This window comes from Podarcis bocagei (genome assembly GCF_964188305.1).
Source record: "Podarcis bocagei genome assembly, chromosome: 12".
Lineage (NCBI taxonomy): Eukaryota > Metazoa > Chordata > Lepidosauria > Squamata > Lacertidae > Podarcis > Podarcis bocagei.
In genome coordinates, this window is record NC_138137.1 from 7586128 (window position 1) to 7612978 (window position 26851).

A 26851-nucleotide genomic window follows, 5' to 3' on the forward strand; every position below is an offset into this window, starting at 1 on the left:
GAGACTAAAGGGGAAAGTGGAGTAGTATTTTTGTAATGTGCCGTTACTAAAATAAAAGGCATTGCCCATGAAAACAGCAAGAACGTTTTTGCGCATTTTTCCAAGCCTCATATTCCGTCTCCCAGTCCTGTTCTCTGTTCAAGAGAGTTGCAACCGCAGAGAAGTACTGTCTTAAACCGCTTAATGCAGAACTCTTCAGAAAACCGCCTGAATGGTAAATGTCTTCCACTTTGGCAAGTTTATTCAGCCAGGTAGAATTCCACCTGCTACATGACTGAGCACAGAGCATATTTGGCACGGAAAGTAGCAATTACTGAATTCCTCACATTCAGAGATATCTGCGAAGGCCTTGCTTTCCATCCTGCTCATTACACCATAATCAAGCATTAAGACCATTCATACTATTTATCTTCCAGATGGAGAAGAAACCTTCTGGATTAAATCAGAGGGGAGAGGGAACCACGGGCTTCATTCCAATGTACTCTAAGCTCAGCACAGAAGGCCAAACCACTTTCATTTCAAGTGCACTTTGTCAATTTGTACCGGCTATGCCTTTACTTCTAACCTTCAGACTACTGCATTGTCCTTTATTAAGGAAAAAGAAGGAGCATGCAGTTCAAACATTTCTTTTGTTTTTAGTGAGACAGTAAATTCACATTAATTCATTTCATTTATTTTATTTATGATATGTGTGTAAAGGTAAAGGGACCCCTGACCATTAGGTCCAGTCGTGGCCGACTCTGGGGTTGCGGCGCTCATCTCGCTTTACAGGCCGAGGGAGCCGGCGTACAGCTTCCGGGTCATGTGGCCAGCATGACTAAGCCGCTTCTGGCGAACCAGAGCAGCACACAGAAACGCCGTTTACCTCCCCGCCGGAGTGGTACCTATTTATCTACTTGCACTTTGCCGTGCTTTCGAACTGCTAGGTTGGCAGGAGCAGGGACCGAACAACGGGAGCTCACCCCATCGCGGGGATTTGAACTGCTGACCTTCTGATCGGCAAGTCCTAGGCTCTGTGGTTTAACCCACAGTGCCACCCACATCCCTATGATATGTGTGTATGCCACCTCAATACATAAAGTTCTCTGAACAGCTTACACTTGGGCATTTTGAAAAACACCATTGATTCTTTTTTTAAAAAAATCAGATTCCATAGGGAGAAATATTTTCCTGCCTCATATTGCCACCTCCTTTCATCATTAAAAAAGGAGAGTTCACCGACTTCTGAGGGAGTCTGTTCCACTAGCCAACAACCCTTACTATCAGAAAGTAAAGGTCAGGGCTCCTATATAAGTATCTTCCAAAGGCAACTATTATTACATTTTAGCACAGATGTCTCTAAATAATGATACTAAAGAACAGTGAAAGATGCCCATCACTCCTTCTAGTGTGGAATCAGCCATGTTTCTAATATTGCAATATAAACTAATGAGACTTGCCCACTTTGGCCTATGAAACACATTGATTAAGGTTGCTAAATAAGCTGCTCACTCTTTCCCTAAAGACAGTCGTTTCAAAACTAAAAATTCACCAGGCATTTTTGCTTATTTTAAGTTAGCAGGAATTTTATAAGCAGGTCGTTTCCTATACTCCCAAGAGAGAAAAATTATGGTAACATACTGTATATTGGCCCCATAATCCCCTTTTCCTAGGGTGGATTTTTCTAATTCTTTTTCTTTTACTCCTTACTCCTTTTTTAAAGTTTCTCTTGGCATGAAAAATAAACATCAGGAGGGAGAAAAACATTCAAGGACATGTTATATTTAATTCTTGATAAATTGTTCCTCAGAGGAAAGTCCAGACAAACTAGTGCAGAAATATAAAAACAGCCCAACAATGCCCCTTTAAAAAAAAGCATCTGTATTTCATAAACTTTAATATGTAGACCAAGTTAAAAGAACTGCAGATTCTAGACACGGAGGATAGTACAGTGGTACCTCGGGTTACAGACGCTTCAGGTTACAGACTCCGCTAACCCAGAAATATTACCTCAGGTTAAGAACTTTGCTTCAGGATGAGAACAGAAATCGGGCGGTGGCAGCAGGAGGCCGCATTAGCTAAAGTGGTACCTTAGGTTAAGATCAGTTTCAGGTTAAGAACATACCTCCAGAACGAATTAAGTTCTTAACCCAAGGTACCACTGTAAATGCATTGTTGCATATTTTTGTAACATATTAAAATCAAAGGCACTGCCTGGCCATGCCCCAAAATGTTCTTAAATTATTTTACTGATGCAAAACTTGTAATAACCTAACATTAATAGGACTAGCACAGACATAACCCTTAACAGACTGCAAGGAGACTACCCCCAACCTCCCACCGTACTGTTTAACATGTTCATCATAATGTCTGCATTGATATTAACTAAGATTCCCACATAAACCAACCAGAATTTGAAGCTGGTTACAAATTGTAGGGTTGCAGTCCTCTGTGGCCAGCACTGGAAAATCATGGTTAAGGACGGATCATGAAGAAATCTTTACATTTCAGCATTGGTCAAGAGGAACCTGCAAACATTAAGGCTGTGGTGTGTGTTGCCAGTGGCGTAGCGTGGGGGGTGCAGGGGGGGCCGGCCGCACCGGGCGCAACATCTGGGGGTTAGGGTTAGGGGGCGCAAATCCACGGGTTAGGGGCGCAAATCCAAGGGTTAGGGGGCACAAATTACTTGCCTTGCCCCGGGTGCTGACAACCCACGCTACGCCACTGTGTGTTGCAGTACAGCAATATCTGGAGGACCAGAGATTTCCCACCCCTGACCTGTGCAAAGCACAAGATAGAAGTGTGTGTGTATGTGTGTTTCTATACTCAGCCAAACTGGGAGCACAGGAGCACTGCAATATTTGCACTACCTGAACAGAAACTGGACTCCCTAGACATTTGCTTTGTGAATTAAGTCTGTGAGTGAATGCCTCACCATTCAAGGACTGCTTACTAGTCAACCACACCATGCTGAAGCAGCCTTAAAGTTCCATGCTGGCCGAAAACTTTAGTGAAAGGGGAAGTAGATACTGCTGTGCTGCTTCCTCTATAAAAAAGCAAACTTCTGATTTTTTAAATATTTTTTTAAGGAACAACATGATTTATTAACTTGTAAAGATAAAAGCAACTGTGCTCAAGGAATAATCTTTCAAGTTGGCTTCTCTGATTATCTCAGCTAGCAATCTAGTACTAGTCTCAGTTAGTTCTCAAAGCTGGGAGATGGGGGTGCGGAGAATTGGGGTGCAAGGTGCTTACAAAGCCCCCTCCCTCCATCTTTTACATGGAGTTGGCATATATTGGGGTTGCGTGTCTTAATACGCTACCCCTCACGTGGCACTTGGAATTGGTACTCAAGCATGCTCATTGGAGGGGGGAAACTGGGTATATTTCAACTGTGCATGCATTGAATGGATGGTAAATCACCAGCAGCAGCAAAAAAATATATATACGTGCATGACAGAAATAAGAGAACTAATGGCATTTGAAAAGAAGGAGGAGTACACGGCAGAACTGTGGAAAGTTACCCAAACTTCTTATAGACAAGATACACCTCTTTCTGAATTAAAGTTAAATGCCAGCTTCTCTTACAGCAGTTGACTATTAAAAGAGGAAGATTCACCTGCCCTTACCAGAACCCACCTCCTGTGTTGCCACATGACCTGCTCATTCCACTCACTTGCTCTCACTAAAGCAGTGACTGAATACTGGTGTAAGCCACACCTGCAGGACAATATGTGTACGCATAAAGTATTTATGGGTATGTTCACATTCTTCTTTTATTCTTTGGCGATCACTCGTAGCCGAGTAAGATGGTCTTCCATGAACACGGTCTTAACAGTGAGTCCATAAGTGACTGTGGAGGCCAATTCTAGATCCACACGTCCTTCCACAGTGGGGACATAGGTTTCCAGGTGGGAGTTGTTCACATTACAACTTATACAGCATCCAGTGTGTTCCCACTGCTAATTTTTGGCATTGCATTCACATGGCATTAGTCACAATCCATATCGATCCTGCAGTTTCTTGACAAAAACTGCTGTTGGATGCAGGGGTTTTTCTCAAACCAGCTTTGATCTGATCATAGACAACTGGAAGCAGAATAAGTCGTAATGTGAACATAGTCTAACAGTCATCAGCAGTAGCAGGTGAGCACACAGATGTAGATGACAGTTGAATGAGTAGGCGTTCCATGGGGGTTTCTAAGGTGGGGGGACCAATAAGTTCATGTGTATCCGGTGAAAACATGACTGCCCTCTCTCTGATGCAAACAGCTCTGTGCAAATGTGGCTTGAAATTCAGAAAGGCAATGTGAATTTACCCTAACTTTCTCCATATAGAAAAAGTCTGTCTTTAGAAATTATAAAATTCCATTCAAAGGCAAATGTCACATTAATCAAAACTTGGGAGTTGTTGTTTTTTTAGGGGCATGCCACAGACATTGTGAAGGTATATTCACACGATAAGCATGCTGATTTTATATCAGTTTAGCTGTTGCTAAAGGATCCTGGAGATTGTGGTTTAGTGAATTTGCCGACACTCCCCTGTGGGAAGTCCCTGGGCCACCTCTGGCAAGAGGAAACAACTAGTAAGATGCTATCGCGCAGTGAGTGAAAGGAAATGGTTGTGATCCTAAACTATCACTTGACACCATGGTGGTTGCCCTTGGACAAAGACTAGGCATTCTTATCTGTGGGGATCCTGCCAAAGAAGGCATTGGATTAGATAACCAGAAACCACTTCCAAAGTCATCCTTCTACAGTTCTAGGGTGTGATCTTTGCCCTGCACTCATATTGACATCAATGGGAGGTGTGCATTGGGAACAAGAACAGAGTATGGCTCACAGTTATCATAAACGTACCTTATCCATCTCCAGTCCACTAATAACAAACACTTATTCAGAAAGCAAATACATATTGTTATAGATGGAGACAGACCCAAATTAAAGTGACATATCTCCGTCCAACTAAATAAGGAAAGACTGCCAAATCCATTTCTATAACAATCCGTGATCTCATATGTTTTGATTAAATATATTGAATAAATGAGAGAAGGGAAAAGGCATGTTTTGCCCTACTGCTACAACTGTAGGAGAAACGAGGCAAAAAATCACGATTTAACTCTTTCTATAGAATTACATAAAGGTCTGCACAAATATTGTTTTCCTGTTAGGAAAGCAATTCAATACTAAGGGCTTAGTTAGTTGCACTCAGTTCCTGCTGAAACCTTTGGGACTTAATATCAGTGATTACTGTACTAACTTTTCACATTGATTTCAATGGGGCCTAAGAGCAGTTTAGTCTGGATCCAACCCCATGAGGCCCGTATTTCTAAAAAGGAGGTCTGGTATGACCTATGACTCCCTGGAAATCATGTGCCACAACTAGAAGCCTTTTCCAGACATCTCAATCTGTCTGAGCTGGTTGTGGTTGCTCCACCACCAAGAACATTTCACTCTCCACATGCTTAAGCAACTCTTTCAGAATGGTTACTTCACATACTCTTGCACAAGGGATAAGCCTTGTATTGAAAACAGGTTTCAGGGGTAATCTTGGTAAGTGAGTCCTTGCTACAATACAGTATGACAACAGAATGCATTGCCTAATGGGCGTCTGTGCATCTACCCATGTGTCAAAGTCAAGCTAAAGAAGGTATTCAAAGAGGAATCTAAAGAAGACCAGGTGATGTCTAAGGCCACTAACAAAGCTGCAACTTTTGCTTTCGCCAGCCATAGTGAAAAAATCTACAAATATGTCAAATCCCTTCTACTGACAATAGCACTGTCTGTAGTTCAGCATCTAGAACATAGCTGATTTAGATTATTTTGTAAATGTAGCTGTCTTCCTCAGTGACTGGGTGGATGCACGGCTGCTTACACAAAGCCTGCCACACTGTAATTGCTCTAGGTATGTGAGGTGCTCCAAAACCACATGAATTCCTCTGTCTTGTAGCTAAATTTCCGTTCCAGCCTTGATACTCTGGCTGTAATTATGAGACATCCTTGGCAGTTTTAATCAGTTACCCCAAAGGCAAAGAATGAAACCAAAGAATGAAATCTAACCCTAGACCAGGGGTGGCTAATCTAAGGCTCTCCAGATGTTGCTTACTACAACTCCCAGCAGCCTCAATCAGTGTGCCCAATGACCAAGGATGGTGGGAGTTGTTGTTCAGCAACATCCAGAAGGCCACCCCTCTTGTAAACACGCGACTACACCGAAGAATGGGAACAGATAGCTACATGTTTCTGCATGGAAACACCCAGAACTGGCAAAATCCATAATATAATTGAGTCACTGATGGATTATACCAACTTCTTTTGGGTTGCATAATACAAGCAAGATATAAATGCTTTCAATAAAAAAGGAGATATATAGTAAGTTGAACGTATGAAGCATCTGATTAGCAGGACATAATTTCAATGCGGTGTGATGCTTAGGGCCCAATTAATAAACGGGAGCAACCAATACCCAGAGATATTAAAGGTACATGAATACAGACTATATTAACAGCCAGGGTGAGACCCATTAGTAAATTTTAAATGTATGCAATTTCAGTTTACATATTTCTTAAAAGGTGCTGCCGCAAACTGTAGGTTTGATTTAAAGCCAGCATTTTATATAAATTGGTGGATTCAGGTTGGTCTAGCAGGGCACACACTCAGAAAAACAAGGCTGCATGCCAGAAAAAGTGCATAAACATATCAGCCATCAAATGCTTTTATTCATCAAGGAAAAATACACATCCATATCCACCACATCTGTTTTGTCAGAATTATAGCATATTCTGTTTTCTTTCTCTTGTGTTTCCCCCCTGTATATTGATATTATGTTTGTGTTGGTTGTGGGGTTCAGAGCTCCCCATCAACATACCCCCCTTTAAGTTACTCCATGCATGTCAGGAGCACTTGTCAGAAAACTTTTTGTTGTTTTTCTATTTAAAACAGATTTATCCTACATTACTCTCACTGCTTTTCTATTTAAAACGTGCCCTTTTCTTTTAAATGCAATCCTTCAAATACGCAGTGAAAAATGTTCAGTGAATCATAGACATTTCTGGAAATCTGACCTAGCGCTGTTAAAAGTTGTAGTGATTCATTAGAACTTTCAAAGATAATTTAATTGATTGGCCAACAAAATGAACTGTTTCTGTATCTTATCGCTTTATTATGGTCAATGACCAGTAATTGTTATTACAGAAGCATCAAACCTATTGATAAATAAACTACACTTTTTGTTCTAACAACAAGTAACAGTGAACAATAAATTGCTGCTACTAACAGTAAGTGATGCTTTTAACTTGTTACCTTCCCCAACTTGCTGCCCCCTTAATGTTCTGGACTACAACTCCCATCAACTCCAGCCAGCATAGCCATTTTGATATCAGTTGTTGAGCACTGCAGCAGGAAAATGGAAGGTCTCACTAAGCCATAGTTTGGCTTACCAACGTTGTGAGAACCAGCTCAAAGAGACAATGCATGCTGCAATAACACCAGCAACAGTAATGCCACCAATAACAGACAGGTGTGGACTGAGGGAATGGTTGGCACCACTTTAACAATTAGTGGGAAGGTATTGATTTATCATTTTCATGCCTCCTTTTAGTTAAAAGGCAGGTAAATGAACAAACTCGTTTGCAGTGGTTGTGCCACAGTGCGCAGCAAGGTTGGGGCTGCGGCGCACCCTTATCTCCATCCAGTCCAATTTCTGCAGCATACCAGGAAGAAAAGGAGAAGGAGTGTGGTGGCAAGGAGCACCGGACTGGCTTTGCCGGCAGGTTTGCACCATGCTGACCTTGCCACTGCTGCTGCGTCACCACCGCTCCTTCCCACCCTGGGATGCTGTCGTGACTCAGCTGGACAAGGGCTGGGTGAAAGACAGAGTTCCACCTTTCTGTCTACTGCTGGGTGTGTTTCTATGTGGGCAAATTCTGTAGAGTTTGGGCTTTAGTCTGTCAAATATATATGCAATAACTTTTTAAAAATAACAACTGAGAGATAAGCATGAAGTCCACTGCACCTTTACATCGCTCGCAGCACATCCCTCTCTGCTTTATGACCAGAGCACACTCCTTAGAAAGCACTGGGCACTTCTCTCGTTTGCATGTCACTTCCTTGTTCTGTGGGGAGGAAAAGAGGAGAGCAAAATAACAGCATCAGTCTCCATTTTCTCCCAATAAGGTAGCACGCCATGAAGTCAGATTCAGAAAATCTTCCCTCTGCTCCACAAGGAATCTTTGGGATACAGAGAGGACATTATACCCCTTCTTCATACAGAGATGCGTTCCCTCTTGCGACACAAACGCATCAGCAGGGAGTTGAAAAACTGGGGAGAAAGGGGGAGTGGTGGCAACTTTAAAAAGGATACTGAACCTAGATAAAGTTATGCCAAAGGAAACATGTGACTCGTTTCATACTAATGTTACTTTTTGGTATACTGTAGAAATGATAATATTTGTGTAAACTATAGCTGGGACTTCAGAATACCTGGCATTGGACTTCCTTGTGCGAACAAAAATATTTAGCCACGACTATTCAACAGGTTTGCATAGTAGAGTTAGTTTAAAAAAAGAAAGAAAGTCTGAATTTCCAAACCAAATAAAGACAAAGATGGCTTCAATGAACTTCTTTCTTTCTAACAAACAATAAAACTGCAAGCCAAAGACACAACCCAGGGAACACAGGCAGCAGCAATGGTGAAAAGAAGGGAAAAGTTCTTTAAATAAATACATGGTCAAATAAACATTATGCCCTTTCAAGTCTCATTGGTTTAAATTAGGAGTGACTAAGCTTTTTCAGACTGGGGGGCCACATTTGCTGTTGGCCAACCCTCCCAGGGCCACATGGTAGAAACAGCCATGGACAAGTGAAAGCAGGAGCCACTCTAGCTTGTGTGATCACTCTGCACATTCTCTACAGCCTAGCAGGACATGGCTCTCTCTGATCTTCAGGGATTGGAAGAGAAGAGAGCGCTTATTTTCTACTCATCACAGCACTGGACTGGGAAGGAAGATGATGGGAAGTAAGATACCCTCAACCCCCTAATGAACTGGCTTCTCCTTCCTCTTGCAAACAACCACTGCAAGCAGGTCATGGCACTAAGGAAACAGAAAGGGGTGTGCCCGTTCTCATTCTTAATTTTGTGTTTTAATTTCACCTGAATTGTGCCCCTTACATTAACAAAAAAAATTAAATAACTGATCTCAAACTGTCAGTACAAGACCTGATTCAAGGCTACATGGCTGCAGCAGTGTGAGAGCACTTCTTGCTGTGATTCAGTTTGCTTCCAGTAAGAAAAACTGAGTCAAGGTAGTAATACTGGTAATAAATAACAAAACTGATGGGTGACAATCTTCTGATCTTCAAGCATCTCCTACCACTCGGCCCCACCCTAGCCTTGCACCATTTATTTTTTTAGAAATAACATTTTACTACTGGAAATTCCTTCCTTAAACACAGCAAAGGGGGGGGCCCTCTGCGTAAAGCCCCACCTATAATTACTGGTTTGGTCCATTACATGACACAGAAGCTCATTTGCCAGATGCCACCGTCCACTTAGCAGATCATATGGCATAATTAGAGACCCCCAAAAGGAGGGGGAAATCAAAGGGGAAGGAAGAATGTCAATCATAAAATGAAGTCATGAAGAGGCTCTGAGCTTCATTGTTTCCTAAGGCCCAAGCCAAGGTACGTTTAAAGGTTAGCTCAAAGTCTTTACTATAAGTGAGGGCTTTTAAAAGACGGGGGTGTATCTTCCCAACTATCCTACGCCATCTTATTCCTTCTGCAGTAAGTGCAGACAATGTTTTGTTATAAGCTATGATTCATTATTCCCTCACCAAGCCAAATCTGCAATTATTTCAACTGCAGTGACTATAAAGTATGAGCAGGAAGAATTTGAGTTCTCAAGCAGAGGATCAGCTGCTGTAAGAATACTGTCTATTGTCAGAATGATTCAGTCCTGTGTTATTCTGGCGCTTTTGCACAAGTATACAATTGCAAACACTTAGTCATAAATCTGGGTTACGTGGACTCCACCTCACCAATACAGCTCCCCTGCACTTCCGAATCGGCTCAGTGCAAGCACAGTGTACATTTAGGAAACTGGCTAAGTAATGTCAGGGCCAAAATTTGTCTTTTAATGGGGCACCATTTAAGAAAGAGGGGCAGAGAGATTTTTCCATGTAAGCAAAGATTCATAGCAAGCTTCAAGTAATATATTCAAACTTAAAATGCAGAAAAGCTGCCTATATTAAGAGATGTGTTCCGAATTATTTTTAAAAAACCTAACCAAGTTATCAACACACATTTAAGAGTCACTATTATTATTATTATTAATTACATTTCTATACTGCCCTTCTTCAAATCACAGGGATTTCAAGCGCATGCCCATTTGCTTATTCATCAACAACTAGCTAGTTTGGGGTTTGAATCTCTTTTCTTGGAACTTGAAGCCATTGGTTCAGATCCTAGCATCTGGAACAAGAGAAAACAAGCTTGCTCCATCCTCCATGTGATAGCCCTTTAGATATTTGAAGATGGCTATCATAACTCCTAGGGACGCGGGTGGCGCTGTGGGTAAAAGCCTCAGCGCCTAGGGCTTGCCGATCGAAAGCTCGGCGGTTCGAATCCCCGCGGCGGAGTGTGCTCCCATTGCTCGGTTCCAGCGCCTGCCAACCTAGCAGTTCGAAAGCACCCCCGGGTGCAAGTAGATAAATAGGGACCATTTACTGGCGGGAAGGTAAACGGCGTTTCCGTGTGCTGCGCTGGCTCGCCAGATGCAGCTTCGTCACGCTGGCCACGTGACCCGGAGTGTCTCCGGACAGCGCTGGCCCCCGGCCTCTTGAGTGAGATGGGCGCACAACCCTAGAGTCTGTCAAGCCTGGCTTGTACGGGCAGGGGTACCTTTACCTTTTATCATAACTCCTCTCGGCCTCCTCTTTTCTAGGCTAAACAGACCCAATTCCCTCAACCATTGCTCATAAGGCTCAGTTTCCAGACCCCTGATAATCCAGGTCTTCCTCCTCTGCACAAGTTCCAGCTTGTCCATATCCTTCCTACATTGTGGTGCCCAGAACTGAATACAGTACTCTAGGAGTGGTCTGACCAATGCAGAATACAGTGGGACACTAGACTTCTATTGATCCAGCCTAGAATGGCATTTGCTATTTTTTCTGCTGCATCACAGTTAACTCATGTTAAGCTTGTAGTCTACTAAGACCTCTAAAGCCTTTTTACATCTACTACTGGCAAGCCACGTGCCCCCCATCTTATATTGGTGCAGCTGGTTATTCTTGCCTAAGTACAGAACCTGGCATTTATCCCTACTGAAATTCATTTTGCTAGTTTTGGCCCAGTTCTCCAATCTTTTTGTCATACTGAATCGAAATTCTGTCTTCAGCAGCATTGTCTACCCCTCCATTTTGGTGCCATCTGCAAATTTGATGAGTATCCCTTCAAGACCTTCATCCAAGTCCTTTATAAAGATATGTAGAAGAACAACGAGCCCAGGACAGAACCCTCTATCACCCCACTTGCCACTTTTCTCCTAGGATGTCGATGAATGAGTCAACCAGCTACAAAGCCACCTAACAGTTATCTCGTCCAGACAGAGCATACCCATCATGTCTAGTATCCACTGATAGCCTTATCCTCCACATATTTTTCTAATCCTGTATTGTGGGAGCAAATTCCACAGTTTAACCATGCATTGTGTGAAGAGGTACTGTATTTGCTTTCGCCTGACCTGAATCATTTAGCAATTCCCTTCTGTACCCTGAAATAGAGGCACTACCATGAAAACAAAACACAGGATGCTCCCACAACTGTTCACTTAGAATTGCTGTATTAAAAACTCATATGGGGGAAAACCCCAAGCCTTCTCCTTTGTCTCATTCTCCCACTTTAATATCCATGCAATTGTTCTACTCCCTCCCCTCCTCTTTCAAGTCTCTTCTCACCACCCACTTCTTTTGCAAATCAATTCCCAGTCCAGCCTAAGCCCTAATTATGCATCTGCTACTACCTGGGTGTCACCCCACCTCACCCCATGGCCAACTCACACTCCCTTCCTCCTGGTTACAAGTGAATTTTTCAGTCGCTTCAAATTAACTGAAACATCCAGCACAAGGAAATGTCCTGTGTAGCTCAAAGGTTTGCATACAACATTGCGGTCTTAGCCAATGTACTATTTTACCATTCCTTTCTGGCCAAAAGGATCTGTCAAAGTTCCAGACGTAATGGAGCATTGTTTTATAATAGAGGTAAAAAGCAAAACAAAAAGCTGTCTGCCTGATGAAGAGGTCTATACAGGTCGAAAACCTGCATGATTCTCTGCCAGCACACAGTTGGCTCAAGGAAGATATTGCATTACCTATTCTATACTTCAAAAGATCTGCTGAATATTCATCTCTTAAAACAAGCATGTGTAATTCCACTGAAACCTTTGGAGTTGTGCCTGCTTTCTGCTCCAGCTAGATATGACCCTTAAACCATTCCAGAATATTCCTTTGAAAAGTGTTATGGTCTAACATGATTCATACCATGTAGCCTATATCTTCAGAAATGTCATGAACAGTAAAACTTGATGTGGAGGAAAAGGACATTTCTCTGTATAATCATTCCACCCCTCCCCTTTTTTTATCTTGCCCCTCAGATTAAGCAGAGTTGGTAAATCATTGTTTGGTCTATTGTAGTCTACTGTTGTAAAAGGCAGGTCTCCGAGGCCCTGTATGGATTGTAAGGAAAGAAGATAAAACCTCATCAAACAAGGAACAATTCTGTTGCTTTTTGTTTTAATCCGCCTCCCAAAATTTCACTCTTAAGTGGTGCCACTAGTCTAGTGAAATCCGTCTTGTTCTTTGTAGGGGACAAGAGGGGGAGTAGAGTAACTAGGTCAAATAAGCCTTAACTGGGAAAACTGTTGCTTCCAGTTGTTTCTTTAACCATAAAGTGCATCATTTCAGTACTTTCTTCCAGCCATTAACTCGAAGCAAAAAAGGGACAAAAATAAAGAAAAGCCAATACAGCCAAAACTCTTTATACATTGTCTACAGTGTGCTTCAGAAGCTGTTGAAAGCTCACAGATCTGTCGATAATGCTCCTTCAAAGGAGGGGGGGGGGGACCCCGCCTGACTGCAACTTTCGGAAGCCAACTTTTTTATAAGGCAAGGAGGAGAGGATTTTCTCCCTCTTTTGTCATTAAAAAAAAATAAAGGACAGCAGTGTACTTTTGGCATCCGTGAGTACAGAAGAGACATATTGCTCATAAATATATAAACCATTTTATAAATCATAAAGCTAGGAGTCAGGCAAAATCCATAATAGGATCCCAAGATTCATAATAAATAATATGTAATTACAGTCATGCACAACAGTTATTTTAAACAGATGGTTTACAGATTCACATCTGGGTGTTTTTTAAATTTAGTTTTCATGCATAAACACCGGGAGAGATCATAAATATTAGACCATGGATGGTTTTTTTAAAAAAAGAAACCTGAGGACACTGGGAGGAAGATCTCCCTCTGAAGTTAACAGTGTGTATGGTATAGTAGTGGGTTCCTGAGAAGCTCCCGCTCACTTCATTGTGGCTTGTGCAAGAGAACTTCCCTGATAATTCTGCAGGGTACAGTCAGGATGAGGTGGGAAGTGGTGGGTGGGAGAGTAAGACAGTGTTTCTAAAACCAATGCAGGGTGACAATTGATGCAATTACACTATGATTACTTGGCCAGACATTCCGGGGTTATCCTAGAATCTCAGACTTTCCTGAAAATAAGGAATTGGGGGTTACTCGGAAGAGTCAATTGGATAATTCTATCTACTAAAGGCCTACACCTAGAGATTTTCAAATCAATACATACAGCTCCCACCTCACCCCATCCCACCGTCCTGATTGTTTCCCACTCTTATCTCTGTAAATTACCGGTACCTCTTTAGTTTCTTCCTCTCTGCTTTCTTAGAGTCCTCCTGTTTCTCCAACTTGTTTTCTCATCCAACCCTTCTACTTATCTTTCCCTTAAGGCCCCCACTTCTGAGAATACTGCAAATACTTTCTGCCACTTCTCTCAGGTATTAGGAACTTCATTTCTCTTGAGTTGCCCTCATTCCTGGCCTTATTTCACATAGTTTCTCAACTACTCCAGCATTCTTGCTGTTGTCAGTCCCTCCCCTTACATATTCCACCTAGCAGACACACCTATCCTGAAGCCCTGTGCAAGGTTTCAGTCAACCAAATTAATCTTCCAATTTGTCCACAGAAGCGGCATTGTTTCGGCAACTACCTATCACTAAGCTCTCCCACTCAGCAATTAAAATGTTTAAGAACATTCCATAGTCTCGCAGCAGCCCAGCCAATGGCTGAGAGGATCAGAACAATTTCTTCTGTAAAATTAGCAAAAGAACTACCATTTTCAGAGATAAGGAGTGTGAAAGAGCTCCCATAGACAGCTAGGGAACAAAATGCACATCTGTGCTTTGTTCACAAATATACATTCCTTCCCCAACCAGGTCCATATCAATGAATAAACTCCAGCTCCTCGAAAGATTCCATCAACGGTGTCTCTGAAAAATTTTACACATCACTTGGGAAGACAGGCAAACTAATACCAGTGTACTGGAAGAAGCAAAGATCACCAGTGTTGAAGCAATGATTCTTCAACATCAACTTCGTTGGGACTGGTCATGTTGTGCAGATGCCTGATTATCGTCTTCCAAAGCAACTACTCTATTCCGAACTTAAAAATGGAAAGCGTAATGCTGGTGGTCAACAAAAGAGGTTTAAAGACTCTCTCAAGGCAAATCTAAAAAAAAATGTAGTATAAACACTTGCCTATGAGTGCTCCAACTGGAGAACAGCCTTTACCAAAGGTGTCATAGGCTTTGAAGACACTCGAACTCAGGATGCAAAGGAGAAATGTGCTAAGAGGAAGGTATGCTTGGCAAAGCCACATCGTGATCAACTCCCGCCCGGAAACCAATGTCCCCACTGTGGAAGTATGTGTGGATCCAGAATTGGCCTCCATAGTCACTTACGGACTCATTGTTAAAACCGTGTTTATGGAAGACAATCTTACACGGCTACGAGTGATCACCAAAGAAGAAGGAAGAAGAAGAAGAATACCCTACACAAGTAAATAAGTTTATTCATGAATACTTATTGGGGTGAAGGTTACACATACCCCCTTAGTTCTGCTGACACCTCTTTCTTACAAGAAAGCAGGTTTTTAAATCTCTGCCAATTTGTACCCCATTCACTTTGTTACACAGAAGGCCCTGAGATATAAGCTCATTTCTATCCACAGAGCTTCCTTCTTTGCTTAATTTCTTGGTTATGCTAGAGTGCAGCTCTAGGATGTGAGAGATGCAACCCAGCAACAAACTTTGACATACATAATGAACAAGAGAGATCTGATCACTTCGTTAGAAGCCAGTTTCTTTTACTTATCATGAATTACTGGACTGAAATTTCATTTTCTGTGGTAATCAAAGTTTGCGTCAAGTCATTCACAAGGCAGACAAACCTAACAGAGGCTGACTTCAATGTTGCCTGTTCTGCAATCTTGCCTCACCAATAATTTATTCATCCCCAAAGCATGGCCTATATTTTACCTACCATCAAAGAGCTCTGTGTATAAAAGGCCCATTATAATGACAAATCATATCAGGAATAATAATAAAAAAATCCTTAAGTCATATGGTATAGTAAAATAAAATGCCAACATGAAAAGTTTTTTTTTTTAATCGAAAATGTTTGGCAAAGACCTGGAACAGGATCTGTTCCAAACCACAGTTTTAGGTCAGCTGCCAAAATTCCAACAGGATTCCCTATTGCGTCTCAGCTAAAAGAAAGAAAAAAAGAAACTATCAACCACTCTTAAGAATTGCTTTCTTCAACAGGCATGTGGCTTGGAACAGGAGCTGTGCTTTCTTTTGGGAATGTGGGGAGCACTCTAGAATAACTTGACTTGCTGTGTTCTGAGCCTAAGGTTTGATTATAAGGTGCAGAGGGAAAACAGCCTGTACAACGAGCACAGATGCGAATTCTCAAGATGCTAATTTCACTTCCAGTGTTACATTCCAGCTGTGTTTTCTTATTCTTCTTGTTTTGAAAAGATGTTTTCAACAGCCTTGTATTGTATTTTCAGTGTCATGCAGCTTTTCAAAATATTTCTCCTGTGCCACTTCAATAAATCTGGAAAACACATAATCTACCCTTTGTTACATATGCTCAAAATTCTGGATAGCGTTGAAGATCTCATTGGGTCATTTCACATGGGTATGTATTCTAAAGAGCACAAGAGGAATCATCATGCTCACACACTGCACATGAAGCATTTTGTACAAGCCTAGGCTTATATCATTTATTGCATTTGCTAATCTACTATTATTTAGACTTGCTAGTTGCTTGCTACCCAAAGGTCTCTAAGCAATTTACAGCATGTTAGATGTCTACATTTTTCCTGAGTTACAAATATGAATGGGTGGGTGGATAAATCTCTGTTCAGCCTAAACATCTTTGCCTCAGGACCTGCCCAAGCTATCCATGAGGTCCTGCTTCATGTTGTTGTAACCACCTGAAGGCACATCAAGTGGTGAAGAAAAACGTCACTTTTCAGTAACGGTGCTCTTCTTGTGAAACTCCTTGCATAGTGAAGTCAACTTTGCCACGGTACCAGCCCCATGCTGAATCGTGCCGACGAATCTTTCCTTTAAAGTAAATTCAGTGAATTCTCGGTTCCGACATTGCATTTGCTAGATGCGCATCTCAGCTGGAACCATTCCAAAAGCACTGCTGCATCCATGCCAAAACTGGCCCTGAATCTTGCAGGCTGAAAGGACCACAGTGCCCAGAGCAGCAGGGCATTGTTGATACTAAGTATGGATGGTGTTACAGATCGGCTACGAGGGGTCTCTGCCAACATCTATTACTCCCTTTGGCATTCCACCCTGACCCAAAGGAGATATTAATCAAAACAAAGGTTTGAGCTTGCACAAAGACCCTACATAATTTACACTGCAAATTTTCATCCTGCCACCAAGTTATATAAGCAGTTCACACCACTCCCTAAAGGCCAAACAATCACTTCCTGTGGTGTGCCTGATGCTTAAACAAATTTTATCCTGCACTCAGCTGCACACCTGAGTCTTTCAGTCTGTAGGATATGGCCCTTGTGCTACAGAAATAAATGTGTGTGCTTGTACTGGTGTAAAAATGACAGAGAGAGAAGGGGGGCACTATACCCCCATTTAAATACAATAGTTTGATGGGATGGGAGTCCATTATATTAAACATATGTTTTGCTCTGTTTCCCTAATTGCCACTGCTTTCCCCTCATTCACCTCAATGGATCAAAGCTGTTTATGGTTTAAGCAGTTTCACTCACAATAAAAACTTAGGGTTGGTTAAAAAAACTTAAAAAATAAATTAATAGGCACATGTATTCTTATTTTATTTTTATTTATTAAATTTGTATACCTACCACCCAATACCCGCAGGTCTCAGGGCGGTTACAACATAAAATCACAATACAAAAACACCAAATACATAATAAAACAAAAAACAACCCAATAACCCCCCCCCAACACAGTTTAAAATCGCATTGGAAGTGAATCAGCCAAAGGCCTGGTTGAAGAAGAAAGTTTTTGCCTGTCGCCTAAAGGTGTATAATGAAGGCACCAGCCAAACCTCCCTAGGGAGAGCATTCCTCAAATGGGAAGCCACTGCAGAAAAGGCCCTGTTCTTGTCTTGCCACCCTCCGAACCTCTAATGGAGGAGGCACATGAAGCAGGACCTCAGAAGATGATTTCAGGGTCTGGCTGGGTCAGTGGCGTAGCGTGGGTTGTCAGCACCCGGGGCAAGGCAAGTAATTTGCGCCCCCTAACCCGTGGATTTGCGCCCCCTAACCCTAACCCCCAGATGTTGTGCCCGGTGCGGCCGGCCCCCCCTGCACCCCCCCACGCTACGCCACTGGGCTGGGTTCATATGGAAAGAGGCGGTCCTTGAGATATATATGTAGATATATGCATGTTCTGATGCCAAGTGAAGGCCATTCTGCCCAGGCTCTTCAATTCACTTTGATAACGTGAGCCTCCGTTCTGTTTTTTTTTTTAAAACAAATTTTGGGATGTAGCAGCTTCTGTTTTGTTATACTTACAGAGTTCCTCCATTTTAAAAAGCGACTTTCTGTTTTGCTTTGATTGCAAGTCATCCAGACAATGTTATGTTATGGGGCAGCAAACAAATGTCAGCAATAATTCGTTTGAGCACCAAGGTGAAAGTATGTTACCGCTGACACCATCCAGTAGATACTTGTGGAAGTCACACCAAAATGTACACATCTGTTGCTAGCTATGCCTACAAGAGGCTACTTTTGCCTCTACCAGAGTACAGCTTGAAAGACCATGGAAATTATTTTATTAAATATAGCAAATAGAACAACAGCAAAACAAAGAACAAACCCCATCTATTCAAGGCACCAAGGGTAAGTAGATATATTGGGGGGGGGGGGTGGAGAGAAGACATAAAATATAGTTATCATTGCCACCAGCCGTAGACTCATGCTGTCCAAATTTCTGCTGCTGCTGCAGGCATTATATATGTGATATATATATATATATATATATATATATATATATATATATATATGCAGGTTTTGGTGTCTTCGGGTGTCTTCCCGTGTAAGAGTTGGGGTGTCTACGCGACGTTTCGACGAGGTCTCACTCGTCATCTTCAGGCTGGTGCTTTCGGCTTCTTGTTCATAGAAACAATAAAGAAGCAAAACCTACATCCCGACGACCTACTTGTGAGCTTCGATGTTGTATCTCTCTTCACACAAGTGCCCATTAATGAAGCCTTGACAGCCATTCAAAACAAATACAATCCCCCCGAATACATCCTGGACCTGACCAACCACTGCCTAACCAACACGTACTTCATCCACAATGGACAAAGATATAAACAGATAGAAGGAGCACCTATGGGATCACCCCTCTCACCGGTCATCGCAAATCTGTACATGGAACACTTTGAAACCAATGCTTTAGACAAGTCAGAACACAAACCCAAACTTTGGCTCAGATATGTTGACGACACCTTTGTAATTTGGCCACACGGGAAGGAAAAACTAGATAGCTTCCTCACACATCTCAACAGCCTACACCCCAAAATACAATTCACTATGGAAATAGAAGCCAACAACCAACTTCCCTTCCTTGACGTCCTAATCTACAAAAAACCTGATGGCTCCCTAGGACACACTATCTACCGGAAAAAAACACACACCAACCGCTACTTACATGCACAATCACACCACCACCCTGCACAAATAAACTCCGTAGCCAAGACTCTCATCTCCAGAACCAAACGCCTGGCTGACAAGGACCACTTGACAACTGAGTTACAGAATCTCTCAAATGTGTTAATCGCCAACGGATACCAACAAAACAGGGTTACGAAGCTAATCCAAAAAGAAACACCCCCCAAAAACCAAGACACAGAAGAAAACAATGGCATGGCCCTCCTTCCTTATATCAAGGGCACTACAGATAAAATTAGCAAAATCCTCCATAAACACAATATCAAAACAGCCTTTTGCACCAACCAAAAAATAGCCAATATCCTCAGAAACCCAAAAGATAAAATCCAGTTAGAAAACCAAGGGGTCTATGAAATACCCTGCAAAGTCTGCCCAGCCACGTACATTGGACAAACAAACAGACGAATAAATGCACGTATCGCAGAACACAAGAATGCCGTCAAAAAAGAAGAAAAAACTTCCTCTCTTTACCAACACATGAAAGAAACAGGACACGAAATTAATTTTGCAGATTCCAAATTGCTCTTTAACATGGAACATCACCACAAGAGAATAATCATGGAAGCCATCGAGATAGAGAAACACCCTCACAACATGAACAAGCGTGACGACACGTCCCGCCTGCCAGACATCTGGAAATTAGCCCTCCCCACAAAAACCGACACCAGAACCAGAGACACACAGAACGCCATCTCCAATCAACCACACCAGACCCAAACCCAGACCCTCTCCACAGATAAAGTACAGACACCATCCAGTAGCCAAACCATAGTGGCACCTCCGGATGCTGCACCCCCCTGCAATCCCTACACAGATCTGGCTGGCACAGGGCACAAAACCACAGCTCGCCCCTATACACGAAGCCAAGCCAGAGCACAACTAAGTGCAGTACAGCCATCTTCTCAGAAAAACTTTTCACAAGCTCAAGAGGTCAAGACACGAAAGCTTTAGCAACTAATCCACACCTAATGACCCTCCTAAGTGGTACTCAGAATATCACTCAAGAAATCACTCAAGATATCCCTCAAGTAATTAAGGAACAAAAGAAGAAAAGGCACACTAACCTGGGAACTCCCTCTCTGCCCAGAACGTTGGAGGCTATACACCACACCCCCTCAACAGTATTTATAGGAACTCAAACACTGAGATCCTGCTCTGTTCTAGTAACAAGAAGCCGAAAGCACCAGCCTGAAGATGACGAGTGAGACCTCGTCGAAACGTCGCCTAGACACCCCAACTCTTACACGGGAAGACACCCGAAGACACCAAAACCTGCATATATATATATATATATATATATAAAGTCAGGTAGCATAGAAAGTTTCTCTTTTCCCTGCAGGAGCCTGATACTGTGCTTAATCTTTTCAGAAATCGAAATCAAGCAAACATTCCTTAGCCAGGCACCAGTATCCAAACCATTTCCATCTTTGTATTATTCAATGCCCAGCTGCTACCAGAATAAAGTTCATCAAGTCTTTAAATTTAAATTTATTATTTGGTCCCATAAATAAATATAATGACCAAAGCTCTGCTGACAAAAATAATACAGTGGTGCCCCGCAAGACGAATGCCTTGCAAGACGGAAAACTCGCTAGACGAAAGAGTATTCCGTTTTGGAGGTGCTTCGCAAAACGAATCTCCTATGGGATTGCTTCGCAAGACGAAAATGTCTTGCGAGTTCCTGCGGGTTTTTTTCCTCCCCCCCCCCTTTTACTAAGCCGCTTATCAGCTGATCCGATAAGCCGCTAAAAGCCGCTAATAGCGCTAATAGCGCTAATCCGCTAATCCGTCAATGGGCTTGCTTCGCAAGACGAAAAAACCGCTAGACGAAGAGAATCACAGAACGTATTCTTTTCGTCTTGCGAGGCTCCACTGTATCCTGTCTTGTATATATATTTTTTAAGTTTCTGGTGAACAGTTAGCCAGAATCTTTGCAGCTCTGCCTCCATAGCATTGGTGGGCATTAGAGCCAATTTTTTATTGTTTAGGTGGGAGACTGCTGTTATAAGACAATGGCCTAATTGACATCAGCATTACAGTTTTTAAAATACTGGGCATCAATAGCATGTTCATTTCTTACACGTAGTATCTCATGTGGTATTCAAAGCCTCCTAATGCACCGACTGCCAATTAGTTTCCAGGTCCAATTCAAAGTGCTGGTTTTGACTTATAATGTCTTAAGCAGCTCAGAACACCAAAACCTCAAGGACTGCCTCTCCCCTTATGAACCGACCTGGACCCTGCGATCATCATTGGAAGCCCTTCTTCATGTGTCTTCTCCATGAGAGGCCCAGAACGTGGCAACACAAGAGTGGGTGGCTTCATTTGGGTAATATGCTCTCCCCAGGGCGGCTTGTCTGGCGCCTTCATTAGATATCTCTAGGTACCAGGCAAAAACATTCATTTTTTCCCAGGCCTTTGGCTAATTAAATGATCTATGACCTTTTAAACTGGTTTGTTACTACGGAATGTATTTTTATGTTTTTATATTGTAAACCGCCCTGTCATCCTTGAATTAAGGGTGGTATAGAAATTTAATAAATGAATAATGAATAATAGAGTCTGCAATATGTTGCTGTAGGGCGACACATGCATAGTCAGGATGCATATTATCAGTCATCATTGCATTTAGAAAATAAGCTAATTTAAAAGGGGGGAAATTGATAGTGGTTTAACAGAGTAATGGGTCTGTGTGTCCCAGCTTGTTGCCTATGTTGATTTAGGAAATACCGTAATTCTGGACATTGAGTTTAATACTGTGGCCAAATGTGGGACTCAATGGTTTCAGATATATATATATATATATTAATGGGCTAGTAATCCATCTGAACCTAGTGCCTTGGTGTGTTTTAACCTGTTGAATCTCTTCTTCTGAAATGTTTTTATTTAACTTATTTTTTGGTGTCTCAATGATAGGATTTATATCAGCTTCAGTTAAATACATATCTATATGATTCTTGTTGGGCTTTACTGAGCTGTACAAATTTGGGTAATACTCTGCAAACACAGCATTAATCTTGGACTAATCTTATGCGATAGTCACATCCTTTTCTGTCACGTAATGAATTTTATTAACTGTCTGTTTCTCTTTTAATTCATGTGGAAGAGTTTGGAGTGCTTATTGCTTGCCTCGTGGTACTTCTGTTTAACACACAACAGAGATTTGGCAATCTTATATGAGCCCAGTGCTTCTAGTTCCTTACGTTTATTATCTAAAAGTCTTAAAAACTTTGAGGAGCCAGAGCATTTGTGTTTTATTTCCACGGATTCAATCTCTTGTAAGAGACCTTGCCTAATTGGATCAGTCCGCCTTTTATACGTAGCAGATTCTACAATGCCTTTGCCCCTCACTGTTGCTTTTATAGCATCCCAGATTGTGGTGAAGCTCATTCTTGGGGTTATATTTATATCAAAACACCCCTTTATGGCTGCTGAAATTGATTCTACTGAGAGTTGTTTCAAAAGTAGTACTGGATTTAGATGCCGCACTGGATTAAATGGACCTTTAGTTTTAATTTGCAATCTCTTCTCTGTATCGTTCCAATTTTAGTATATGTGCTGCCACATATATTTTAGTATACGTGCTGCAATCTCACCTCTATCATAATATGTTCTGTATAAAGGATAACTATCTGCCCATGTGAGTTCCTAGGTGGGCAGAGATTAGTACATAGCCCAGCTGAGAATATAACTAATAACTCAGAAAAATATATGTGAATAAGTGTCTGACCCTCTGATTCACATGTCTCCATGCATCAACCAAATGTTAAAGGAGTGGAGCAGTACTCTTGTTGCCTTGCTAGGCTCCCACTGGGACAGAGGAATTTTTATGCAGTGCTTTGCTGCATATTACAAAATTAAGATCTTCTGCTATTATCAATTGCCCTCTAATAAATTTAATTAACTTATGAAGGGTCTTGTCTAAAAAAATAGTATTGATTTGAGTATTTTATTTGAAACCTGTTAAAACAGTCTGCCCATAGACCAGGATGTTCTGAGGTCAAGGTACTGTACACATACTACAAAAGTTGGATTGTTTTTATACTCATACCTCAGGTTACAGACGCTTCAGGTTGCATTTTTTCAGGTTGCGGACTTCCAAAACCTGGAAGTACCGAAATGGGTTACTTCCGGGTTTCAGCGGTAGTGCATGCGCAGAAGCGCTAAATTGTGCTTGCCCATGCGCAGACGCGCCGAATCGCAACCCGCACATGCACAGACATGCCGTTGCGGACACTGCGGGTTGCGAAAGTCCATCCCGCACGGATCACGCTCACAACCCAAGCGTCCATTGTATATTACATTGACAGCAATGGTTTTCCCCAAAGAATATTGAAAAAATGTTGTTTGGTGAGTATGTTGAGACTTTTCTGGTCCCTAATATCCACTGCAAAACAACAGTATCCACTGTTCCACAGAGAGAGGGAATGGCTGCTGAAGCAGCTTTGCGTGGAAAGAATCGGGAGCTCACTTTCAAAATAAAACAAACCTACCAATGCCTGTAGTGAGCCCTCCGAAATTATGATAATCAGCCCTCTCTCTACTGATATTGAGTGCAAAGAAAAAGTGTTTGCAGTCCTACCACTGATATTGAGTGCAAAGAAAAAGTGTTTGCAGTCCTACAGTGAAAAGTAACAAGATGTTCTCCTAAATACGACAACTGAATTTCTCTAGGACGCCCGTGTTTTCTCAACAAAAGAAAACTGCTGAGTTCTTTGAATAGTTCCCCGAAGTTTTACCCTACCAGTATTGTGCTTCACCTAATGATAACCTTTTTCATAGCCTTTTTCATTCCGTCACTGCTTCCACTGCAGCTGCCTTGTGATTTTCTTCTCTCTCTCTCTCTTTCTCCATCTCTCCTACATATCAAAGGTCTGCTTAGACGGTCTTTACACTGGAGATTTGGGCCATGACAAATATTACCTTGTTGGGCTTCCTTGTGGCCGGAGCCTGTACTAAAAACTCTGAACAAAGCGGCCCTTGAAGCCGTTCAGTTTCAAAAGGGTTTACAAAGCCCACTGGGCCTCCCAGCTTATTTTGCAACAAGTCATATCCCATGAAGAAATTCACTTCTGTATAACACAAAAACAGAGTTAGATTAAAGAAGAAGGAAGAAAGAAAGAAAAATCCCCTGCTGATCTGTCTGGCCAGAATCATGTCTTCTACCGCTCATGTGCTTTAAAGAAATGATCTTCTAGAGATATGTGACCCTAATACATCACCAAACTCCAGTGTTCTCATGATACTCTATTCTTAAAAATATGACAGATGACAGAGGAAGCAACAGGGAATGCTTTTCTTTCCATCAGTGTGTGTATGTGTGTGTGTTATCCACAGTTTTAAAATGTGAAGGGCAGGTATGCGTTACAGTGTCTTTTTTGGGTCCAGGGCATTATTTTCTTCAGTACTTTTTTTCCTCCCCGTTCTGACCTTGAAATACTGAAACGTTTTAGTGAGTTATAAATTATACCGCAGATTTAAACACAAGGAAGAACATGTCAAGGAGGCTCTTTGTTGCCTTTGCATAAAATTGTGAAGCTCTGCCCAAAGAGCTTGAAAAACAACAGCAAAATAAAAATAGTAGCCCAACGAAAGTAGCAGCAATCTGTTTTCTATTACAAAATTATCTAAACAAGGAGGCCTCCAGACACGAATAAGAGCTGACCCTGGCTTTATTTTCTTTCTGTGATCTTGCCTGTGCTACGTATTAGCAAATATTACAAAGGAGAGAAAACAGCTTAGGCAGACCTGTGTAAACAAAGTTGTAAAAGTGGTATGTCAGTTTTCCTGGGGAAAAAACAAAACAAGATCCATGCAGGTCTGCCAAAAAGCTACCTTTTTAGGCAATATACTACAACTTTAAGGCTGACCTAATTTCCTAAAGCCACTGGGTCAAATCTATCACTTCTACATTGCACTTCCATTCAAATAAGTGGCATCACACCCTTTCTTCACTAATAAGACCAATGAATGTTGGTGACAATTATGATAAATATGATAATCCTCTAACATTATTAACATATTTAAACATAAATCTTCTCTACAGCCTTCAGAAAAGGCAACCAGAAGACTCCTTAATACATGGTCGAATTTTATTTGTCTTACTTTGGGCATTTTCAGATGGTATTTATTTCCCACTCTCCAGCAATTCTTTCAAGAGACCTCTGTTGGTCCTCTCACAACTGCACTGCAGACCTAGTCCTATTCAAGGCTGTCTTAAGCATACCTGGCGCTGTGGTGCAAAGATCCCTCCGGTGCCCCCACCCCGTTTCCCAGAGTTGTTGACCTTTTCCCAAGCCTCTGTGGGGATTGCTCTCCTCCCGCAGGGGCTTGGGAAGGAAGCTGCATGTCCGCCAGCCATATGGTTGACAGGGCGCTGCTGGCAGGCGTGCAGGAGGGAAAGGGGAGGCCGCTAGCAAAGCCGTGCAGCTCCCCCACTCACTGGGGCGCCCCTGAGAGGCCGGCGCCCTGGCACAGTGTGCCAGTAAGCCCAATGGGAAAGTCAGCTCTGGCCCTATTTCACTGCCATGGCGTACAGTCATACCTTGGGTTAAATATGTTTCAGGTTGAGTGTTTTCAGGTTACGCTCCGCGGCGACCCAGAAGTAACGGAATGCATTACTTCCAGGTTTCACCGCTCGCGCATGCGCAGACGCTCAAAAGGACATCACGCGCAGACGCAGCGAATTGCGACCCGCGCAGACGTGGGTTGCATTCTACTTAGGATGCGAATGGGGCTCTGGAACAGATCCCGTTCGCATCCAGAGGTACCACTGTGTTAGAATCAGTTTGCTTTCATTATGTAGCTGTGGATTACAGAGTAGCACCAATACCTAGGGGCACTGCCTGTGCAAAAGTTCCCATGAATACCAATACTCCCAACTGGTGGCTTCAAGTCATGCTGATGGTTTATGTCAAATACGAGTGCCTTTAATTAGTCCAGTTACCCCAGCAAGAGTAAAATACAGCTGCAATTGCTACTGCCTCTTGAGAAACTGACTTCATTCTGAAAATAAAATCCATTGCAGCATGTCCATTTGACAACAGATGCAGGCAGTCCCAGCAACAGAGGGTGTTTCCACACCTACCCAGTGACACTGTGGGTGTGAATATGCCAAAATTGCAAGCATCATTTCCTTCTGCATTCACCTGGGGAATGTCCAGGGATGAAAATAAGTAATTAAGGGCAGGGTTTTCAAACATATCTCGTGTAACCACACCCTCCCTTGTGGACAGCAGGATCTAGAATCAATCTAGATGGAAAACAACATGCTAAGGATGAACATGAATGATTCTGCATTGGGGGGGAACCTTACATTTTTGTGATACATACGGGTTGGTGTGTATGAAGCCAGAGTCACTTGTGGGGTGTTCTGGCTCAGGTGATACAATAATTTGACCAGCATTGGGTGCTAAGCATCTTGACTTTGGGGAGCAGAGATCTGCTGCTCTGTCTCGGGCACCAAAATGCAATGGGGCAGTCTTGGCTTCCTCAGCCATCTCCCCAGTGCCCTCATCAAGAAATCAGGATGGTGGTTCCTCCAGGTCCTAGTTGCTCATACA

At 42.3% G+C, this 26851-nt stretch overlaps 1 protein-coding gene and 1 long non-coding RNA gene across 3 annotated transcripts in view; one reads left to right on the plus strand and one right to left on the minus strand.

Moving 5' to 3' along the window:
* Nucleotides 1-26851, minus strand: part of BMPER (BMP binding endothelial regulator) — a 176313-nt gene that overhangs the window by 133141 nt on the left and 16321 nt on the right. For both annotated transcript variants that reach the window (XM_081165156.1, XM_081165157.1), the window contains exon 3: nucleotides 7993-8092. In XM_081165156.1, coding sequence (XP_081021282.1) covers nucleotides 7993-8092 — 100 coding nt within the window. The remainder of the gene's footprint in view (nucleotides 1-7992; nucleotides 8093-26851) is intronic.
* Nucleotides 1-26851, plus strand: part of LOC308570422 — a 204522-nt gene that overhangs the window by 116819 nt on the left and 60852 nt on the right. The window lies entirely within an intron of this gene.